This window comes from Stegodyphus dumicola, chromosome 5 (genome assembly GCF_044657685.1).
Source record: "Stegodyphus dumicola isolate Sdum_Otavi_A_Nest chromosome 5, ASM4465768v1".
Lineage (NCBI taxonomy): Eukaryota > Metazoa > Arthropoda > Arachnida > Araneae > Eresidae > Stegodyphus > Stegodyphus dumicola.
Window position 1 is genome coordinate 61,748,842 of NC_140772.1, and position 24,730 is coordinate 61,773,571.

Genomic DNA, 24,730 nt, shown 5'->3' on the forward strand with positions numbered 1-24,730 from the left:
GTATTCTGATAACATTAATTTTTATAAAACTTGACAATTTGAAGAGTAGAATTGAAATATAAAAAAACAAAATCAGTACACCATTTCAGAAACAGTGCAAATTTGTGCCAAAATACGAGTCTTAGAATGTTGCTATATATAAATCTAATATATAAGTCACAGTCATACTTTTGAGGCATGAAAACCTTAATTTGAATTTTGTCAATCAGCAGCCCAGTAGAATTGGTGATATATGACTGTTCTTCTGCCCCCCCCCCACTATACATATCAATGTCTTGATCAAATAAACTTGTTGCAAGAAAGTTTAATAAACCTACCTCGTACATATCAGAAATGTGATCTTCAGTTTGAGCTTGATTTTCATGTTGTTCTACAGAATTTTTAGCTTCTATACAGGAAAATCAAAGAAAGGTTTGTGGAATAAATACTTTAGTATATAATAACACACACAAATTTAAATATTTAAAACCTTTAACTAATGCTAAAATTTAAAGCTAGCAATTAAAATTTAAAGTTATGTAAAAAGAAAAATGCTTATTTCTAGGTTAGATATAGAATATAGAGAAATAATAGATAATTTAAGAATTACATGGAATGTTATATTTTATAGTATTATGATATAAAATACGAATGAAGCAAGACTTCTACATATTGTTTTATTTCTGTACATGTATCATCCTGAACATACAAATGCAACAATTAAACACAAAACAATTTAGGTAGACTGTTTCTCACTCAATTTTACTGCATTCTTTACTTTATAAAATGTTTTGGTATTCTGAAAATAAACTTTTTCTATTTCAAAAGAGACAAAAATTTGGAAATCCAATCTTTAGTAAAGTTTAAAAAATTCTCTGTGCCACTGTCACTAATTTGTTAAATGTTTCGAATTATTTTAAGATCTAGTGTTTCATGGTTATTGGCTTTTCCAAAACAACCAAATTTCGGCTAATATAGTTTGATGAATTCACAGTAACAGTAACAGCATTTATATTCTGGTCAACATAATATCTTCATAGATAGAAGTATAGATAGATCAGCCTACTCATAGCATGAAGCTCCATTTTTATGATGTACACTGTTATTATAATACAAGAGAAAATTATTACAGCTTTTATTTCTCATTATTAATTACAGAATTTTTTAAGCTTTACCTTTCATCAGGAAAATATATAGTCTTTAGAGCTATCAAATTTGAAGACCTTTTGATAGAAAAAATATTTGATATCCATTTGCCCACCTTAATGTGATACTTGTTTTTTCACTTTAATTACGGAAACATCATAGTTAAATTGCAGTTTCACATACTTCATTTTAGATATTTGAGACACTTTGAGGCTTAAAACATCTTGGTACAGCAAACTCTCTCATATATAATAAACTGATTTTAGAATTTCAGAAAACAATAAAAAATAAATGCAGCATTTACAAATTATTTATCCAAATGAACTATAAAACAAAGATTAAACTAGGTATTTACAGTAAATGGTTTCCAAATACTTTTACTTCCTTTTATTCAGTATAGATAAAGCAAGAACTTCCAGAATACACCTAGTTCTTATAAAAATTATTTAAGACACATCAATTGGAATAAGATAAAACTTATAAGTATATTACTCATTTTATGAAAATAAAACATTCCTGTGAAACTTTTCAAAGATCTAAAACAGAAAAGCAATTGAAGTAGATGTGATGTAAATGACAGAAATGACTTGAAACAGAGAAGCAATTTCATTAATTTATATCATGAAAATGTAAATTTCTAGATTCTAACTCCAAAAAAAAAAACTTTTTAAATAACTCAAGAAACCCAAAAGATTGCTATTTCAGGAAAAAGAATGATATGATATTTACACAGTTTAAATAAACAGAAATAACATTTGCTCAATATAATTTCACCAGACTAAATTGCCAACACAGCAAAAACAGAGGAAGGCTAACAGTTGGCAGAAATTACAATAATGTGAAAGACATTAAGCTGAGTCACTGGTGATACTACACTGCAGAATATTAAAAAAAAAAAAAAAAAAAAAAAAAAAAAAAAAAAAAAAAATCATGATTTTTTTATGGGTTTTTAATTTAAATCAGAATTTCTTTTACTTGAATCTGATATTTTTTATTTTTTCCACATTCTACATTAACTTATTGAATTGTTTTCAAATGAATTAAACCTCTAACTATATAATATTAGGAATTACAATATATATATTTGTTAATTAATATAACAATTAATAATTAAAAATAACATAAATTGTAAATAATTTTATTAATTAGTAGCATAAAATGCAATATCTTAAAAATTTTTGGCATTAGTAATTTGCAAAGTCACTTTAATCATTTCAATATAAATTTACACAAGGCCATTACTATGCCACTGGCTGCCCATGTACTTTCCTAAGATTGCTGCCCCAAATTAAAAAATAAGCTTCTTAATGATTAATAAAATTTTTACTTCGTACTTACTAAGTACTTGCACGCGACAAATTGTATAAAACATACTTACATATGACAAGCAAATACAATGAATTGAATGAATTAAAAATATTTAGGCGTGGCATCGCAAGAATCCGGCACACCTGACATTTGTCGCCTCATACTTTTACGTGCTGCACCCCCGATAGGAACGGCCCTGATTTTACATGCGCATATACACTCACAAACAATAACAACATCAAAAAATTCTTCTAGTTATATATTTTATATAAATACAATAAACAATCAAAGTAAGGAATGTTATTTATATCTGCAATCTGCAGTAACTTTTCTAAAATAGCTTATTTCATTATAACTGCTACTTGCATTTAATGCTTAAAAGAAAAAAAAAAAAAAAAAAAAATTGCAACTTTCTAAATCCTAACTGATTTCTCAGTTGCTGTGCATAATTCCAAATCCAGAACACAATCTTTCAGAATGAGCAGCCTTCTTGCAAGAAATAAGAATTTCATAGCCGCCAATCTCGAAATTTTAAGAACTTGGTGACACCATTTCAGAGGAGCTCTAAACTGACTTTAATTCAACTTATAATTCATGGTTTAGATTACTGAATTACTTATAATTCAATTCTAGTATTAGCATTTAATTCTAAATTACTTTTAAATGTGCACCTAATTTAATTTTCTTGTACTTTTATATAGAGAAAATCCTGAGTAGTGAAGGAAAGCTCTTATTTATAAAGTACTTTTAAATGCCATGAAAAAAATTAATAATTAGCATATATGGTATTTGTGTGGATAAGCTTATTAATGTGCATTATATTGAAGTAAAAGTAAACTAAAAACAAATATTAACTGATTACTCAAATTTAGATTAGCTTCTTTCAGTTTCTGAAGTACCTTTCTAAGTTTTTATTAATGTTTTTCAATAGTCTTACTGCCGATGATGACAGGTTTCATAGTAATGCGTTGTTACAAAAATATTTTACTTTAAACTTTTGTGTTTCAAATGTTCCATTTGATAACCCGTATCCTTCACCATCTTTCGACACCATAATTTCCAGGACAATAAAGCTTTTTTTAGTAGCGAAAGAGATATTTTATCCCCCCCCCTCTGGGGAACACTTCTGTTCTTGAACAGCTTTCCAAAGTTTGAGGGTTGTAGGTCAATGTCTGGACAATTCACTTTTTCAAAGTTCAAAAGTTCAAAAATCTGTAAATGATACATCAGGAGATATAGTAGAGATATGAGTGAATGGTATGGCCTTGATACACATTTCTTGCTTCATTTTTTCCAGTAAATTAACTATGGATTTTGCGGTGCAGCTGCTTGCGGTTTGCTCTTTAGCAGCACTTTGAAATGTGTTGTTTAAAGCTCATAGTAGTCTGAAGAGTCACTACTGACTGTACTCTGTGCTACTATGAAGATTTTTAGAACTTTTGTGGAAAGTTCCTGAATTCAAAAATGTTGCATTTGATAAAATAAATTTTATCAATCTATAACTGGACCCGTGTGCATTCAATCTACTACGAACCCGTACGCACGCAACAATATAATATTACTGTGATAAACGTTCCTCTGCATACTAAATTTCAATGACCTAGCTGTTGTTGCAAAGCAGATTCTACTTTTTATCTAACACATTGCAGGTTCCATTTCTTACGTGATTCTAAAACTACGTTCTGGCCCGAAGTGGTAAGTTGAAATTAAGAATCGATAGGAAAGGAAGTTTAACTCAAAATGTAACTGTTAATAAAATTAACATAATCCTTACATGGTTTGATTAAATCGTCTAGATGAGCAGTTAGTTGACTCACTGGGTCCTGGACATGAGCAACTCAAGATGCTGGGTTGAATCGAATTTCATGGCATATAAAGCGCTTTTTCGATCCTTGACATCCGCCATTCTCAGGATTCCGTATGCCTTTAGTGAAATACTGCAGGGTAAGTATTTCCCTTGTTTCTATTAGCGGTCCCAAAAAAATGCCATGAAACAGCCTCTAGCTTTCAGGCAGAATTTGGAGGATATATGTGCGCCTGTTCTCACAGGAGCAGAGAGATGAGAGGCTTTAGCTTCGGAATCTGATCCACGTGCGTTTGCAACTATAATAAACTGCGTCTTGTACATTTGCCAAGAAGTCTTTCCAATATATGTGCATAGAGGGTTGGGAAGATGTATGTTCAGATTTACAAGTGTTAGAATTGTAACCAGCTATTGTTATGGACTTTTTTAGCGATTTCCCTTCAAGTTTGGTGATAAAAAATTACTTGTCAAAACCGTTGCCAATTTGACGATATATCGCCAAATTAGCGAGATAGCCATTTACTAAATGTTATAGACTTGTTCCTGTATTCTTATTTTTTCCGTACAGCATCATTTCTCTCAAGTTTTTCATGTTACATTATACAGAAAAATACAACAATTTCACATAAAATTTCATGAAAAGTATCCATATATACAAAATTCGTTACATTATATCATTTAAATGACAGACTGTATTTGCTCCATTTCTTACATTGGGACTTTTATTCATTTAAGACTCTCGGGGAGGGAAGAGGAAATAGCTGGCTTGAATAATTGATAACCTTATTAACTGACTGTATTCAATTTCTCATCAACTAATATGCCAATTCAATATGGAATAGATATCCAAAATTATGCATATTTGCTAATTAATTTCAAATTCTCATTAACCCTTTAACTGCTTAAGACGTGTTTAAACGTTTTTGGAATTTCTTTAAAAATGCTTAAGACATCTTTACACGAATTTCAAATCGCACGAAAAATGCTTAAGACGTGTATACACGAAGCCCGAATTTCGCGAAGATTGCTTAAGACGTGTTTAGACGACGCGATCTGGTCTTCCTTCCCCTACCTTTCTGCAGGCAGCTGTCAGTTGACACAAAGGTCTTAATAGGGTGTGAAGTCTCTTTGAAAAGAGCACTTTAGGAAAAAGTCCTTAAGAGTGAAGTATCTTTGTCAGACAGCAGGTATGTATTATCTGTGTGCCGACTAAAAGTTTGCCAAAGAAGATAAATCGTTTTACAATTGTTTGCCTTGTGGTACTTTATACAAATGAAAGTCAAACAGGATCCGACGTTGTTATAGTACATTGCCGAATTTTAGTAGAAACAAGAAAAAATAAGAATTGTAACGGAAGACGCCTTTATGCCTATATGTTATAGAATCAAATATTTTATTTTTGTATTGAAAAAATGATTACAATTTCTGATTCGTCAGGAAAAAATATAAAATGTTGCAACCAGCTTTCTTGTTTGCCTTCGTATTTCAAATGCGCGTTATTATAATGGTATATTCTTCTTTTTACATTCTTAAATGTTAAAACTGCGCTTTCAGCATGCCTGAGTTTTGTACTCATATGTGTGGCTCTATGCTCCGTAGAATTGGCAAACTGACATATAAAAATTATATGAATGTTGAAAGGAAGATATTCTACTCGAAACTTCAACTAAATGGAATAAATGAATACGACAAAGGAATTTCTAGAAATATTTGTTTTAAAAATTTTATTATTAAGATTTTAAATCCAAAATGTTTTGAAATCTAAAGAAAAAATATGTAATCCTTGAAACATTTTTGGACAGAAATCTATCGATATAAAATCTCTTAAAATGAATGGAGTGTAAATGAATTAAAACAGTCAGTGTACAGAAGGGTTAGATATACTCTGCACAAAAAATTACAGTCAGAAGATCAATAATTTAAAGATATGAATTAATTACATTAAAAGAATTTAAAATAAATTAACATCTGTCCAAATGTCAATGCTAACAGCAATAGCACGAATGAAAGTTATTCTTTAAATTCCGAACTTAATTCATCCATCGGTACGCAATGATTGTATCTTTGCGATTACTTTTCTTATAGATACTACAAAAGGCCGCCAACGAAGTAGCGGTAAAATCGTTGAATACTAATAGTTTGAAGCGGGTTCAAATCCTGACGAATGGATTGCCTGCATACCAGTTTTAGCGAACTTTTGCTGCCCATGTTTAATGTGAATATGAGCCAATTTTAGTTAGCTTTTCATGATGACGTGCCTTGACTACAAGTCCTCGCTCGGGTTGTGTTTGGTTTGGCTTGTTAGATTATTAAGCACATGAAGGCGATCTGTCTAAGAGAAGGTATGCTTTCGTGACAGATTTTCTAAGGGAAACAATCTCGCATTACAAAAAAATAAAACCATAAAAACGCCCATGCAATCAGCTTGTTCACGGGGGTTTGAATGCAGGTCAAACTACCAGTATGTTAAGAGAAGCGATTTCAAGAATGTTTAATTATTTTATTTAGTTTGTCATAAGCTAAATAAAATAATTAAACATTCTTGAAATCTCTTCACATTACTGAAATGGCAATAACTTCAAATTATACTATGCTACCACTTTTCCTCTAATACGAAATTTTGAACTTTCCCGTTATCGGACAGCCCACCAGCGACTGAGCGGAGTCTAACGGAACAACTGGTGGTTCTGTCCGGGGTTTGAATCCCGGCAAACGGGCTGGTTGCCAGGATGATATTCTTAGTTTTCCATATGTGTAACATGTATGCAAGCCAATTTCCGTTAGGCAGTCCTCGAACGAAGGCATCCTTCACCTTAGGCAAATAACCATCGAGTACTTTGCCAAATAAACCTTTATCCATAACATGCTTCAAATATTTTTATGTTGAAAAGCTTATGTGCCAAAGTTGGCCCCCATTGAATGAAGTATGTTGTTTATTTTTTCTTTGTTTTTTATAACAACAATGTTCTTGTTTTCAGAATCTGAATTATCAATACAATTCTTTTAATAATATGCGATTCTATTTTTTTTTTTTTTTTTTTTAATGAAAAATTAATTTAAGCGACAAATCTCTTACATTTAGAAAAAATTTCGATTTTCGAAACGAGTTGCTGTCAAAAGTGCATCTTCTCGTTGCTGCATATATTTATTTAAAGCAAACTGCTTGGTGCGTGTGCTTTTATATTTGAAAAGACTCAGAGAATTTTCAACAGGGAAATAAAGTTATTAATTTTACTGAATTTTGTGGATTCTTTGTGTTTTGAGGTAAAAGTCAAACCATCAGATATGTGACAACCTTAAAATAAGGGTATATATAATCAGGATTTTGCAGCCAGAAATTCCCAGCGAAATACATTACAAAAAATTATCTATGCAGAATTAATGTATATTCCGTTTAGTATTTTAATTTATCAGTGTTATTACACATCAGTATATCAGTGCAAGTTATATCGAGTTTTAGTTGTGTTCGATATAAGAATTTTATTTGGTTTATATAAATCCGATTCGTTTAATAATATTATATTTATTAAATACTATTTATTAGGTTTCCAAATCTGTCAAACCAAATCAATGGCCTCCTGGCTAAGATATCTGATTATCGCTATTTCGACTCATATTCGAACCCAAACAAACGAACTGGTTGAATTTCCCCTATGTGTAACATGAACATGAGTACATTTTACTTAGAAAGTCGTCCATGGAGACATTCATTGCCTTCAGCTGATAGGTCTCGTTTCCTTTGCCATACTCAAAAAATCTAAAAATTTTTCAAAAAGACTAACAGATGCATATAAGAAAATAAAATTAAGTAAATGCATATAAAAAAACTAAAGTAAATGTATATATATATATATATATATATATAAAAGGTAAAAACAAATTTTCAATAATTTTTCAATACAGTAGATTTTAAATTGCTTGTTTTCAAATTTTATTTCATTTTTATGTATGTACTAATATACAGTGTATGTGTGCAAAAGTGTGCTTGTTCGGCATATCCATATATATTAATTAAATAAATCTGATTTGAAAATGCATGCACTAACGCGCTGTTCTCGTAATTTGAAAAACACTAAAGTATTGTCTGAGAAAAATATTTATAAAGAAAATTAAATTTCGTCTCCTTACTCGGTGCTGTGTAAAAAATTTAAATAAGCTTATTAATTTTTTTCTTCTTTATTAAAAACAAATTAGTTTCTTTTCATCTATATATGAAAAATAACAAAATCTTGCTGTCAGAATGGAAATTCTTAAAAATATAAAACTCGTTTTTTTCGAACAAAAGTTTCTGAGAAATTTCTCTAGGTCAGCAGGTAGTAACAGGACCACTGACTGCTTTGTTTGAAAAACCCGATGAAGTGGATGATTTTACCCCCAAAAGGTTTTCTTTAACAAAGCAGATGCGGTCCAAATGGCTTTGCTGAGAAGCGTTCGTATTTGAATAGCTGGAAGCTTGAAAGCTTGAGTTGGAAAACGTTCCCGAAGCAATCAGTCAAACAGCAATAAAATTTGTTATAGATATTTCTCTCTCTCTCTGTGAGTTCTTGAAATCTTGGAATGGGTGAAAGTTTATTTTGTTTTACATATATAACGAAACTGCATGTAAAGTAAAATAATTCAAGGCACCCATTGTATGTTAATCACTGTACGTCCTTTCAGGTCTTCGGTTGGGTATTAAGAAAAGAAATTCCTATACTGCTTTTGTATTACTTGTATAGTGAAAGATTTGAAAAAAATAGCTTCATATGAAAGGTTTTTCTCCTATGAACGAATACAGCTGAAACATGTTTCTGTCTTCAAGTATATCCACAAAACATGAAATAGTATTGTACTCTTTTGTATTCTAGTGCATTTTTATATTACTTCATGGTAAATTTTTGATTCTTAAATTTCTCTCTCTCTTTTCTTATAATACACAAGTACTCTTTCAAATATGGCTGACCTATGAATCTAAATTTTTATACTATAAAATTTTATATAAAAATTAGCCATAATCTTAGACACAGCTTTGTGTATATTATATTCTTGAATACATGCCTGCAATTAATACTAAGAATACTATTGATAAAATTCGTGATATAATTAATAATGAAAATACTGTTTAAGCTAAAAACCGATTTGAATCTTTTTTTCATTATAGGGTAACATGAGCCAAACAATTTTCGTTAGAAATATACAATTATGCTAATTTGACACATCAGATAGAAAATATTTTATCGTCATCATCGGCTATGATAAAAGATTTATACGCTTAAGATTTTGGATTATGATAAAGCACACAGGACCTATTTGTCTAAGGGAAAGGAAATCTTCAGGGTAGATTTTTTTTTAGTGGTAAACAAACTGTTAATTCACAATCAATTGTACTTATGAGAAACCCCTAAGCCTCCCATGCAGTCGCTAGAATTTACCGCTGCTCAGCTATCTTACCACTTGGAGACTAGTTGGCTTTCTGAACTTACGCAATATCTATCTGAATTTGAATCTTTGCATAAAAAACAAGCAAAATAAAATGACACATTGTAAATAGTACATTTTACTGAAATCAAACTTTCTTTGAAAAAGGAAAATTAATTGTAAGGAATAAGATGGATGCATTTAATTAAACGGCGCGCAATAACAGTGCTGATCATATGTTTCGTATAGGAAATCATTTTCTTTGTGTTAGCGTATAACGGAAAATATCCACAGATTATATTTTACAGTTTTTAAGAAGTCATGGGTTATCTGCTTTAAGAGAACACCTTCGTGGGCAATTTTCTAAATAAAATTAGCTTGAATTCACGTTACGCATCGGGAAAATCATAAAGACCACAAGCAGCTAAATTGTTCGGTTGCCAACAATAAACTACCAACATCCAGCAATCTTATTCACTCAACTATAGTGAACTTAAACTAACGTTTGTATATTATTAGTAGTATTAAAATAACGAAAATATTTATTGTAATAAAAATTTTTGTTCGAATATCCTCCCTAGTAAGGTATTTCCTTTGGTTGGAGATTTGTCAACAATAAATGCTATGTTCAAACAACACATTTATTTAGAGCATAATGCTTCAAAAATGTATGCTGGGATCCCTAGAAAAAAAATATCACCGGAAAATATATCTCCGGAAAAATATTTAATTATTCATATTCTTATGATTAATTATTAAATATTTAATTATTCATATTCTTATGATTAATTATTAAATAATTAATAACTTATAATTAAATGAAATGCTTATTTTTACTTTACCAAATGTACAGCAACACTTTCTTTACAAAAATACCATATTGAATAAATTATATTGTAAGCTAATAAGTAACAACATTGCTTTGTTTAATTAAGATACAATAACAAGCTGAACAAACATTAAATTGGAAGTCAAACAAAAAAAAAAAATCAGCGTTATATTTTCAAATTTTCACAATCTAATTTTCATTATATCTTATCACGTTCATTTGCGCTTTTGCAGCTGAAGATGATAGTTCGGTAAAACCAACGAAACTAGTCCTGTGAAAATTTGAAAATATAACGCTGATTTTTGTTCTTTGACTTCCAAATTAATTGCTTTGTTTGTTATTAATATGTCTCATCTTTCCTATTTCAGATAAAATTTACTAGTGTTTCTTGGACAGGAAAGCAAGAATTTTTAATTTGAATCAATAAATTTATGATACACTGAAAACGGTTTCAAGTTATAATTCCCTTTCTGAATATCTTGAATGTATATGAAAAAGTAAAATGCAAATGTAATATTAATATTATCACCCTTAAAAAACACCCAAATGTTTCGCTTATTACTCTCTTAAAACTATGTAATAATTAAGGAAAAAAGAAATTATTTAAAATAATTATTAGTTGCATGCAGTTGAAGAATATAGGAAAATGCTGAAGGTTTTAAAGATTTTTAATTAATGACAAAAATACAGAAAATTAGAAATAATAGGAAATGTTTCAGCAATATCTCAGAAGGAATGAAAGTTGCACCAGATATTTGTCAGAATATAATTTTAGTGATAGCAGTTTAATCAGCCTGCATTGAAATTCCGGTGATAATCAGTGACATACAGATTTAGGTTACTTAGGTTAAAAATGCGTAATAATTTAAAATATAACCGGGTAAATTTTAAAACCAATTTATTTGAAAACTAGCAGCTTCGCTACGAGCCTTCGTCTGGCTTTTAAATGTACCAGAAAAATGGCTGAAGGGAACTCCAAACGTTAAATTTAAAAACTGCGTAGGATTTTACTCTGCAGAACAACTTCATAAAAAAGTTATTACGTATAACAAAATTACAATGAAATAAGCAATATCCCTTAATACAAATATTAATTATCCTAATAAATAAATTAACTAAATTCCCTTCGCAAAATCTTAAGAACTCAAATGGTATAAAGGAGTTTAAGAACTTTATTTCCTAAAAAAAATCAGTCAAAACTTTTCAATATCTTAAAAACAGTGAAATGAGCAATAAATAAAATAAAGGAATGCAAAAAACAAAAAATTCTGAAAAGCAAAGTATAATTAATGATATTTTATCTTATGTTTTCAAGGGAAAAAATTACAATGAAATAAGCTATATCTCTTAATACAAATATTAATTATCCTAATTAAAAAAATTAACCAACTTTCCATAGAACAAAAATCATGCAAAACTTTTCAATATCTTATAAACAGGGAAATAAGCAAAAAATAACATGAAAGCAACTCAAAAAACATAAAATTCCGTGAAAATTTTACTCCACAGAACAACTTTATCAAAAAAAAAAAAAAAAAAAATCAATAAAAATATATTATATTTATATAAAAATGAAAATGAAATATACCAATCTCTTAAAAACAGTGACATAAGAAATACGATGAAAAATTGTTGCCAAACCCATATTTTTAAAAGAATGAAACTATTCAAAATGATGCGATTTCATCAAAAATCTATCAACAACAATAAGACAGGAAAATTGTTGCCAAAATCACATTTTTAAAGATGTGAGATGTGAGAAGTGTACTCGGAAGCTTCATTTAAAAAATCTTTTAAAAATACAAAATATTATCATTTTTCCAAAATTCTTTTTGTAAAAGCATTCGCAAGGATAAAATTTTAACGTGTCCAAAAATCAAAGAAAACTAAACTGTACATTTTTAAAAATAAACTTTTTTAGAAAAAATCCCATTGAAAAAGTGTTAAGCTCCCTTTGTTAAATAAATTCGTATTTAATCGATTTATTGAAACACGAAATTTATTTTAAGTTCGTAAAATAGCTAAGTGCCTACGTTTCATGACAATGTAAAAATGGAGTGTGTAGAGTAAAATCTCGCTTTCCTATAGACCATTATGTTTCAAAATGACACGATTTCGTCACAAAACATGAAATAAAAAAAATTCGAATTTCGAAAAAATCGCTTCGAAGTGCACTGGCTCTTGTGTAGATGTACCTATGTTCCAAATTTCGTAGCCATGGGTCTATTAGCTTACGCGCAGCGCGAACGAAAGGCACACACACAGACAGACTCTTTCTTTTATTATATGTAGAGAAGATATGTAGAGATAAGATTGTTTAAGGGAAGGAAACTTTTAAGTTTCGCAGCTGTACCCTGAACCTTAAGACGGTCATCACGGAGAGTCTAGCCTTTTGCAATTCTCTTGAGAGCTCACATCTACCGAACAATATCTAGTGTAATCAATCTCACTTAGCGGAATCATTGAAGTAAAATTCTGGGAGGGATTAGAAATAACAAAAGAACTGCTTGACAATTTTCAGAGGTTTATGCTTATTTTCGCGACATTTTACAGGAAGTTCGGTCCAAAACTAGCGACAGTTTTAAAGGGATTCGCAGAAAATCACTCGACAGGCTAAGGGTTAATTAATTTCATTAGCTTTCTTGAATCCTTCCAGATATTGTAGCCATATTTCTGCAGTTTCCCTGACATATTCCTTAAATTTAATCATTCTGTTTCCAAATTTTTATTTTGAAATCTTCACATTTTATTTTTCAATCATAGCCTAAAGTAAATAACATTTGATACAAAAATGTCAACCTTCCAGTTAGCTTTCTTTTATCAAACATACAGTACAAAGTCCGTAATTTGGACTCATTGGGACTTCGGCGATTCCGGATTAGATATTTTTTCCGGATTATAAATCATCAATTTAAATCTTGTAAGATAACATGCAGAAATTATACAATTAAAAATATGAAACCGTAATTTATGAAATAAAGAGCAATTATGATCTAAAGGGTATCAAAATTTACACAAAAAAGGGCTTAATATTTATTTGTTTACTTTATTAAACATTTCTTTCAATGTAAGTTGTTTAAGTTGCTTCATTTTTTGTGCTAATACTTTCTCTTTAATTCTATAAAACAGATGAAATTTCTTGTTCAGTTCCAAAGTTCCACCTATCGGAAGCAGTATTTTCTGGATCTAGAACCATACTATTAATTGATTGATGATTTTGGCATTGTCGTTGCAATGAAAAACTTCTGTTATATCATCTTCATATATTACCGCTTCTCCACATTCCTCAACAAAATCCAATAACTGGAAAATTTCCCCTTTAGTTTGTGATGTTCGCGGCTATCATCTTCATCGTCCTCACAATGAAATATGGCAAGCATTTTTTAACATATCTTTAGAACATCTTCCCAACACGCATGCGCATGCTTAAACACGCATTAACTTGCATGCGTAAAGCATACCCCAAAAAAAAAGTTTGTGACTTTGAGGTCTGGATTACAGATCATTCCATATAATGGATGTCCAGATTACAGACTTTGTACTTTATTAGTTATTTTGTCTTGGGGAAAGAAAAAAAGGGGTGTTAATTGGTTACATGGAATACTAATGTCAAATTGATAAACGGAAATTAAAATAACATGCTTTATATTGAATTCACCTGTGACTGCAAAGCAACACCTTTGTATTGTAATCACTATTTATTTCAAATTGAAAGGCAAACGAAGATGAGTGAAAAACAAACTGAAAGGCAAACTGTGGGACAGAACAAGCAAAACAGATCACAATTTAAATTTAAACCAATTAAAGTTATTAAAATAGTAATTATAAAAATTATTTTAAATAATAATTAACAATAATAAATTTTATATTTTTCATTAAACATTAATCATAATTTTTAGAACTAGTTTATCTCATTTTATGTTTCGTATAGTCCTATTTATGGGTCATTTCACAATTTTAAATTGAATATAATAAATAAAGTTTTAATATTTGAATACTACATCACAAATTGCAAAGAAAGAATTTCTTAATGTATATTTTTCACTTTTGTTGATTACTTGAGCAACGGTTTCCAAATATAAATATTTCAATTTATAAAATGAAAAATTATCATTATTTACACTGAAAATTCTTTCTTACGTGAATCTCTTGCAGTGGCTTGAATATTTTCCTTTAATTCACTCACATTTTTGGATTCATGCTTATGAAAGAGAAATGTAACATTATTATTCTTCACTTTCAATATAAAAAGTGCAGTTAACAGTGATTTTTTTTATTTTAAAGTATTTGTTACCCGACAAAATGATAGGAACAGCTTTTAAAGCAAATTATAAACATTTCTTATAAAAACAGTTAATGTTCTCATATTTCATAAATTGAAAAATAAGGCTCATTATTGACTAGATAAAAAATTTTTTTCATATTAATTACTAAACATGACAAATAGCAGAAGCATTTCTACAAATTAATAATCATCAGTCTAGCAGTATGAATTAAGTAACTGGAAATTTATATTGTATTCAGGGTTGCCACTCAAACAGGAGAATGAAATTCCCTGACTTTTCCAGGTTTTCCAGGTGTGTTTCAAGAAAATTCCAGTCTATTCGCATAATGTACTTTGGCTACGCTAAGAGGTAAATTAATTATGGTATTACTTGTATTGTGTAGCAAATTCACTTAATTATTCAATAAATCCCAAAGGACATTTATTCTTAATTATTCTTGGTATGCTTTGTTTGATAATTTTGTTTACTTTTCCACTTAAGAAACTTAATAAAATTTAAGATATATAAATTGGATAACAAATGTATGTTTTATTTAATTATTACTCATGATCATCACCAGTTCAACACGAGGCTAATCCGGTCCTTATAAATCACAATGCAATGCTAAATAGTAGTTAGGTTAGATTTTAGGTAAATTTAATTTGTGTGAGGTATGTTCTTAAAAAGCACCTTAACACTTGAAAACACAAATATAATTATAATAGTTGTTGTTTTCTCCATTGAAGATTGAGATTAGAATCTTCCCAATCTGGAATAAAATAAGGCTTTTTTTGCAGACATTCTGCAGCTAAACGAAAGAAAGAAATCTATTTTAATAAATTGAGGTATTTTATATTTATTTCGCAGCATACATAAGGAAAAAATATGTGCATTAAATTTCGTGATGGTATGTCATCATACTGCTAGAATTAATTTCAAGATTATGCCAGAGAAAATTTCCTGAAATTTGGAAATATTATTTACTAATAATAAATAAATTTAGAGGGAAGAAGCATCATTAAATTATACGAATAACATAAAATAAAGATAATTACTTAAAAATTGAATTAGAATAATCAACGATATTTTAGCGAATATAGTTATATTACATGGTTAGCCTAGATGACAGATTACTATTTTTTTATTTTACTGCAAAATGGCAAGGTATTTATTAAAAAGAAAAAAAAAAGTTTAAAAAGATTTTGCGGTAAAATTCTAGTATACGGTAAGGCTTTGGCATGATTTTGAAAATTGTCGCCAAGACCAAAATGACCCGTTTACTGCGCATCATCATGTCGCCAAATCCCATTGTACCATACATGGAGATTATTCTAACCAAAGAACGTCTATGCAAAGAATCTCTGATTCTTTGGTCTATGTAAAGAAGAAAAGGTTCCATACAAGTAAAATGCTATTACGCCGCTAGAATGCGGAGGGAAAATATGCCAAGGGATTTGGCGACGGAATCTGGCGGCCAGAATTTCCCTCTCCGCGATGTGTACCGGAAATTGAGAAACGTGTTAAGAAGAAACGTTCTTTGACAAAAAGAAAGCTACGAAAATCCGTTTTTAAATTATTGCGAAAAGGAAATTTATAAAAGGAAAAGGAAAGAAAGGTTTTATCAAAGGACGTTTCTTCTTAGATTTGTCGCAATAATTTTAAAAACGGATGTTCGTAGTTCCCCCCCCCTGAAAATTACTAACCCATGAATTAATTTACTTGCGCCAAAAAATATTTTCTTTTCCTTTAGAGTTTAACCACTTGCGCTAAGACTAAACTTCACGGTTGCGGTGCCGTGCGCTACAATATAGCAAGCGGTAAAGTGTCTCATTTACGCCGCTCCGCATCTGCGAGTACAATCCAGAGCTGTAACTCGAAAAATAAACAATCTCGTTGTTAGGCGACGTGTGCACCATGTTATTTTCATTTTTGCGATAAATGCTTATCGACGTGGTGTTCACGTCGCTCGCAGTTTGAGACAAAAACATCTCGACGTGCGTGGCACGTCTTTTTAGCGCAAGTGGTTAAAGAAATTTTAAAGGATATTCATTTAATGAACTCTTGATAACGTGACCTTCGAACTTCCACACCGGTTTCGAGCTTTGGCAGCAGATATATCACGCATGCACAGCTGTTTCCCTCTATGATGGAACGGAGCCACGTCTGTTGCAGAGAGGTTTTCCTTCTTTACAATACATATTCTTTGATTCTAACCTCCATGGTACCGTATACTAAGATTAAACCCATTTTGTTCTCGTATAATTTTGTTTTATACGAGAACAGGTACTTTCTTTAGTTCATGCACTGCACATGCTATTCTCGAGAATACTGGAAACCAAAAGTTGAGGGAAACTTGCTTTGCCTTTCTAAAAGACAATCAAATTGGAGCTGCGAAAATTGGCTCTATGCCAGCTGCCCGAATGACACTCACGTGATACGCAATTCGCCAAAAAAGTTATCTCTTCCGACGTCGGCGCAAAAATCGCTTTTTTTTGGCGGGATCATTGTATGAACTTCCCTGACTTTTCCAGATTTTGACAAAAATACTTAAATTCCCTGAATTTTGTCAATTTTCGAATTCCCTGACTTTTCCCGGTTTTCCAGGTAGCGTGGCAACCCTGTGTATTGAACCTTAATTGTCTGGTTAACACAGATGCCAGTAATGAGGAAAATTTTATTTTTATAATTCTCCAGCAGAAGAATAACAGCTGTTAGCAGTATCATTAACAGCTATTATATTTAAACAATCAAAATAGCTCTAGAACAGACAATAAGGTAATGAAGATTCATAAATCACAATGATAAAATAACAGAGTTTTACCCTCACGATTTTACGATAAAATAAACTTCAAATAAAATGATTAATTGATGATTAAAATGGATACCATTAATTTGAAGATAAAAATGATGTATTCTGTTCACGTTTTTACCAACATTTACGAAGAGAATAGGAATTGACAAGGCACAGTATGGAATAAAATCAAATTGCAAGAAAAGTGAATAGATAAAATACCACACATTTCCATGTATAAGCCAAGAAATTTTAGCAAATATTTTTCTACTCAAGCTTGAGGATCAGCTTATATACAAGTTAAAATTAACCTGGTAAAATATAGTATTATAAGTTAAATTTAAAAGTAAAAAAGTTATTTAATCTTAGCATACATTTAATAAATTTTAATACTAATGCTGAATTTTCCCAACATTGAATTCCTATTTCTCGAATAGGTGAGAACATGACACTCATCTTCAGCTTGTCAGATAAGTTTAGCAAAGTTAGTTAACCAATTATTTGACCTTTCCATAAAATATCGCTGACCTCACAAGGTGACGTAAATTTGAGCATATACAGTCAAAAGTCGTTAATTCGGACACCCGTAATCCGGAATGATCTATAATCCGGACCTCAACGCTAAAATCTTTCTGCGCATGCGCCGCATTGACGCATGCGCATAGGCGTTTTACTCGTGCGCGCAAGACATTTACGACTGCGCATATGCGTCTGCGCAAGTGCAGAATACGTTTTCGCGTGCGCGTTTAATGTATAACGGACGGTATAAGCTAAAATTATCTAATTATCTATTTCAGTTAATGTTGATAATTGCGTTGTTCCTTAATCTTCGAATTGGATCCGGCTTATTATTTTTTGCAGACTGTAAGAGCAATTTTCTAAAAGTAAGCTTGAACTTTCGATTATGTCAAATAGAATTTCCGATGCTGGAGCTCCCAAAGGATCTAGAAAACGAAAGTATGTTTCGATGTCCATCAAACAAAAAACGAATTGCTACAAAAAATGGATAAAAGCATATCCTTTGTTTATCTAACCGTTCCGAAATCTGTTTATCAATTTCACGCTGCTCTGCGCGGGGGGGGGGACGTCGCGGCGTGCAATGAACTGGAAGTTGATGTGTCAACACTATCGTTATCTTCAGGGCAGATGTTTTTATTTTATTCGACTTATAATTCCTTACTAAATGTAGTATTTAATTTCGATGTACTCCGTCTTTGATATGATTTAAATCAAATTCCTCGTCATTATAAATATCACGAATACAAATCAAATAGTTTTCTGGTTGCAATTTTCTAATTCCGGCTATGCGTAAGGTATGCTTTACGCATCCGCGCGTTGAAAGAAATGTTTAATGAAGTAAACAAATAAATATTAGGCTTCTTTTTTGGTAAATTTTGATACCCTTTAGATCATAATTGCTCATTATTTTATAAATTACGGTTTCATATTTTTAATTTTATAATTTCTGCATGCCATCTTACCAGATTTAAACTGATGATCTATAATCCGGAAAAATCGATAATCCGGAATCGCCGAAGTCCCGACGAGTCCGGATTAAAGACTTTTGACTGTACAGAAATAATTTAGAGATTAAAATTCCTGACAAACAAACAAACAAAAGTATCAGTTGAAGCACAAAAACATTACAAAAATTTTTCAGGACTTATAAAAAGTGAGAAATCTGAGTAACATAACAGATCAATTTTCCTGGATCAGCTATGAATCTCATGGAAGAAATGTTAACTTCAGCTGAGAATGTTTATTAATTTCATGCATAATCTCTCCCCCCCCCAAAAAAAAAAGAGAACTAGCTGTAGTAAATAAACTTCACAAAGAAATAGAAAATGTGCATGATAATTGCTTGGACCCACAGCAACATTTCCAAATGGTATTATTAAACTGAAGAAGTTCAGAGTAATATGGCCAGAGGGCCAGAAAATGGACTTTTATGAAGGTACTCTAAAAAATATATATATATATCAATTCTTATGCTGAAAATTGCTTATACATGCAGTTTTACCATTTATAGAAGGTACTACTTTATGTGATAACAGTTAATGGTATCATTCTTGTATTTTTATTGAAATGAAGTCCTGTGTCTTTGTATATAAAAACGTAGAAAATACATTGATTAATTTAATCAATAAATCAGTTAATGCAATTTAAATATTACAGTACCTTTAAAACCTTTTAAAATTAGAGTAACCAAATAAGTTCTTCAAATTGTCACATAATATAACAAATACAGCAAGTAAGGAATTACGTCAACAAATAGGTTGGTCTTATTTAAGTTAACCATGCATAAAGCAACCCATAGATCGACTGCACTAACCAGTTTAATGAGGCTGGAATTTTAGGTGACATTTCTTTTATGTTCCTCTCTTTTTTAACTATGAAAACGTATCTGCACCAAAGAGTCTCTTGGCTATATTTTGAGCTATAAATTTTTACAAAAGTTCTGTTACATGAAACTCTCCTTTTAAATTCTGTTAGTCACTATTAATCATTTTTAAAAATTGTCACCAGTTTTACTCTTTGAAAATTTTAAAATTATTGAGAATAGTAAAAGTCATAATAATCTGAAACAAATGATGAAGACAGTTTATTAAACTACACTGATCAGCTTCAAAAAATAAGCCAATGATATGCATCTCAACCCTTCTCACACAGCATTAAAAAGAATTGTGAAGCTATTCTATTTCTGAAACAAATATAAGTAGATCATCTGTTCAATGTTCTGAAGATGACGATAAATCAGGACTACAAGGCATGAAGTGGCGGGCGACTGGGCAGATGCCCAGTGGGGCGAAGCTTTTTCGGGCAGATCAAGAAACTGTAGGCTGTAGTGTAGGGTAGAGTAGAGACTGTAGTTGACAGTCGTAAAATAGATTTATGACACACACAGTCATGTTCGAATTTAATAGCAAAATTGAAAATATTGTACTATAACTGTAATTAAAAAAAAAAAAAAAAAAAAAAAAAAAAAAAAAAAAACTCTCTAGCGAATTTTACTGTCTTACTGAATAATGTAAACTGATGACAAAAAATATTGCAGTTGAATTTTTTTACATCACTTTTCAGGTACATAAAATGTATAAACGAAAAATCAATGGAGGATTCTGCAAAACATTGCTCAAAAATCACGGATTTGTATCCTGAATTTTCAAACCCAGCAACTTATCCCATGACAATTACTGCGCAAACATAAGGAGGAGAGGGCACCACCTCAAAAATATTTGAAGCTGAAATATCAAATACATATGAGGGCAATTCGGTGTTGCTAACAATGGACAAAGCTAATATAGAAAATAACAACAAGTAGAAACAAACAAGCGCATCATCATAGTCCTTTTCATATTTGCCGGCTTTCTATTTTGCACGACCAATAGCAGTTCAAGATCGACAGAATTTGATTAGCAAACATCCCTGCCAACCTTCCACTTGAAAACATTTGCCTTTTCTTCCTCATCTAGTGTTCTATCGCCTTAACGGAATTAATACATAATAGTTGAGTTTCTATAAAAAGACAAACGGATTATTCTACTTCATTTGTTTACTAAATTCCGACACCTCTAACGAAAGTATTTTTGTTAATGGAGGAATGAGAGATTGGCGCCACATAATACAACGTGTGAATGAACATGATGTGAGTAAAATTCATAATAAATGTACAGAACCACATATTATGAATGTAAAAGGAAAAGACATATATAGTACTTTATTCTCAGAAACGTCGACAATTCGTCAAAAAAATGCAGTAGAATGAAAGCGAGTGTTGGAAATAATTATTGATGTTGTTCAATTTATCGGAAAAAGAGAAATTGCTTTCCGAAGTCATAGGAATTAAAATGCGCAAAGCTTGACAGATGTTAATGTTATCATGGAAATTTCCTGGAAATGATACTATTACTTTCAAAATATGAAACTGTTCTTTAGAGCCAGATCAATGTTATTACGAAACATGCTGATCATCAACTTAGAGAGAGCAGATTAACTTTGTTATCCAAAATAACGATAGATTCTATCATAAGTAGCATCAAGAATGTCATGAGACGGTTAATGGTACCTGAGATTCGAGAAGCGTATTTTTACTCACTTCAAATTGATACTACTACTGACATAAATCAAATAGACCAATGTTTAACTGTTATTAGGTATCTTTATAAAGAAAATATGTACGATAGAGTGACAGGTATTTTATTTCGTACAGATTCCAATGGACTCGGTATGTGCAATATGATATCAACTTTATAAGGTATTTCTCCCGCCTTCATGCTGTAGTGATCTGCAGGCTCAGCGCGTAATTCAGAGGTCCGTGGTTCGATTCAAGACGAAGGCGTTACATATTTTTCATCTCTCCGGCTTTTCCAATTAAGCTAATGTCTCTACAACTTCTTAGACAGAATAAGCAAATTTTTAGCACTTTTGATTGCAAAGATGTTTATACGTCGAATTAATACTTGCACTCAAAAGTATTGCTCCCAGTGATATACAAAATGCACTGATACGACAAATGGCAAAATCTATTCTGGACAAAATATGAACTTTTAGAATAATTTTGCTTGCTCACGTATATTTGAAAATATTTCAATATACTAAGCCAGTAACAAAAGAATTAAGATTACATCCTAGCATATAATATGGTTCGGGAGGCTACAAGCTCTTTAAAAGCCATTTCTAGATACTTCAACTCATATGAGCGTGTTGGACGCACTTTGGTTAGCTGCTCATTTTACCACGAAGTGACCCAGTCCCGTAGGTGGACAGGTGGTCAGTTAGTTTACTTTTAGTTTTTACCGAGTATTTTCTTTGACATCTGACAATAACCCTTAGGGTTACATGCAAGCATGTCCTTTTTTAAGACAGTAATTTCGGATGATGAGACTAGCGACTGTACGGATTCTGGATTATCTACTTTGTCCATGCCATCTACTTCAAGACGTGAGGAATTTCTGAAAGACCCCAGATTAAGCTAAAATGAGAAAATTAAAAAGGAAAATACGAGTTCGGAGAAAGAAATCATGAATGCAGAAAGAATTAGTGACGAAAGAATTAAAAAAGTTATCCAGGAATATGGATCTGAGACTCATCACTTGGAATTTGAATAACGATTAAATGAAGCCAAACCCCTGAAGATCGGAATAGAATTAATTACTATGGAACACGCAATGAAAACGTCCAAACTCTTCAATAAGAAGCAATGAACGGAGCAAGTACCTACCATTCCTAATAATGAAAATGATTGGACTACACCAATAAAGACTGCTAAAATTCATGAAAAAACGATTCCGATGGAGATACTACAAGAAAACCATTTTCAAGTACTTAGAAAAATTGCCGAGGAAAACCCCGAAGGAGGAGCCAACGCTGAAAACCTGCCCCCACCCATTATATTCTCACAAGACAATGTTGATTGGAGACTCTGGACGAAATGTTCATTCTAAATTGTACAGAATGCCATGAATCAATCACAAATGAAAGGAAAATCTATCTTCATGTATACAAAGAACTTGGATTACAGTGTGATGAACGAACTCTTACTTGAAAAAAAGATGCCCTATCATTCATACCAGTTTCAATTCGAGAAGCCGATTAGAGTCATCATGAAGAACCTCCCCGCTACTATCAAAGAAGATGCCATACTTCCATACCTTAAATTCAGGAAATATCCAATAGAAAAGCTTAAGCAGTCCTCCAAAATCCATGAATGAAACCATGAACCTTTAATTTTCTGTCCATGAAAGAGAGAAAGTTAAACTCCCCATCTACCTACTGGAACTAAAATAATCCCTTAAAGGCAATAAGATTCACCAGCTTAATAATGTTTAGGTTTAACATCACCATAGAGAAATTCAATCCAAAGAAAAGGCCAGTCCAATGCTACCGCTGCCAGCAATTCGGTCATTCGCAATATTGTTGCAGTAATCCCGTCAGATGTGTAAAATGCGGGAAACAACATCGAAGCAACCAATGCAACATGAAGCCAGAAGACAAGCCTAAATGTATTTTCTGTGGACTCTGCCACGTCAGCAGCTATAGAGGCTGCAGCGAGTATAAAAAAAAAAGATTTGAAAAGAAAAGCAGCCCTCCCCAGCCTAAAGCTCCCGAACTCTCCAAAGAAAACTTCCCTAACTCCAAGACTGCCGAAATCTTAGCGCAGAAAAATCCCAGCCAAGCTACCTATAGCGAGAAACTAAAAGGTAAAATTACTCCACCCCCCTAAAGACTCAGCGAAGCAATGAAAAGGATTCAAGATGAAAAGATTAAGTCGTTCTTAACTTCCATCATCTCCTATATTGGCAAAATCAGATCAGCAAAGAACTCGGCAGAAAAATTACAAACAGGTTTCCAAGCAGCCATGCTACTCATCAATTGCACGGAATCCGAAGATTAGGAAAGATTTAGCACTCTCTCTATGAAATATAGGAAAAGGGATTCCCTATTCCCTCTCAAATAGGGAAGCAGAAAATTCACACAACTATTTTCTGGACTTAATCTCTTCTACGTCTTATGCAGTTTACCTTCTTCTCCGAAGGTATACGCAAGGCTCTCATCATTGCAACATCTTTGAGAATTCTTTTCTTTAGAATCCTCAGCCAACTCTTCTAATGTTATGGTAGGAAAGCTATGTCATTTCGCCATGCGTTACAGGATGAGGCTTTTAGCCTAGGTGCCTGTTCTCCATGTGCTTCACACCTGAGCCTTCTAGTTACTTTGATTTAATACTTAACGCATCAAAAACATTTGCAGCGTATTGCAGTAATAAACTAGACAGGTTGGGTTGTGATATAATTGTAGAAAAACTACATTGTAGAACAACTGTCAGAAAGTTAATCAAACGGACGATGAAGAATTATCCGAATATAATTTCAATTGCCCTCTCAAACAGTTTGAAGTTACTGTAATTTTATAAAGAATAACACCATTTCATTGATGGAAAGTAGGTTTAAAGGACACAGGAAGTTGTATGAAGACATATCCTTTCTCGATCCCCAAAACTTTTCGAAGTCATTTTCGCCAAACACTTTCAGCTATTTATCTATATTATTAGGGCACTATGCAGGTGTAACAACTGATAATCTTAAGGATGACTATCAGGACATGGTAAATAAATGCGGAATACTAAAAAAATACAATTAAATATCATTACTTTGAATGTGATACCGAGTCAGGAGAGAGTGCTGTATCTACTAATGAACATTCATCCAAAG

At 31.5% G+C, this 24,730-nt stretch overlaps 1 protein-coding gene across 7 annotated transcripts in view; it reads right to left on the reverse strand.

Annotated features, from left to right (window-relative positions):
* Window positions 1-24,730, reverse strand: part of LOC118185255 (uncharacterized) — a 472,173-nt gene that overhangs the window by 245,653 nt on the left and 201,790 nt on the right. For 6 of the 7 annotated variants that reach the window (XR_015041131.1, XM_085816706.1, XM_085816708.1 and 3 more), the window contains 2 exons: window positions 14,604-14,664; window positions 318-388 (listed from right to left, as the gene is read on the reverse strand). The exons of the other annotated variant lie outside the window; for it this stretch is intronic. Coding sequence is in view for 5 of the 6 variants with exons in the window: in XM_085816706.1 (XP_085672832.1) it covers window positions 318-388; window positions 14,604-14,664 (132 nt within the window). In the remaining variant the exon portion in view is untranslated. The remainder of the gene's footprint in view (window positions 1-317; window positions 389-14,603; window positions 14,665-24,730) is intronic. 7 annotated transcript variants of the gene reach the window in all.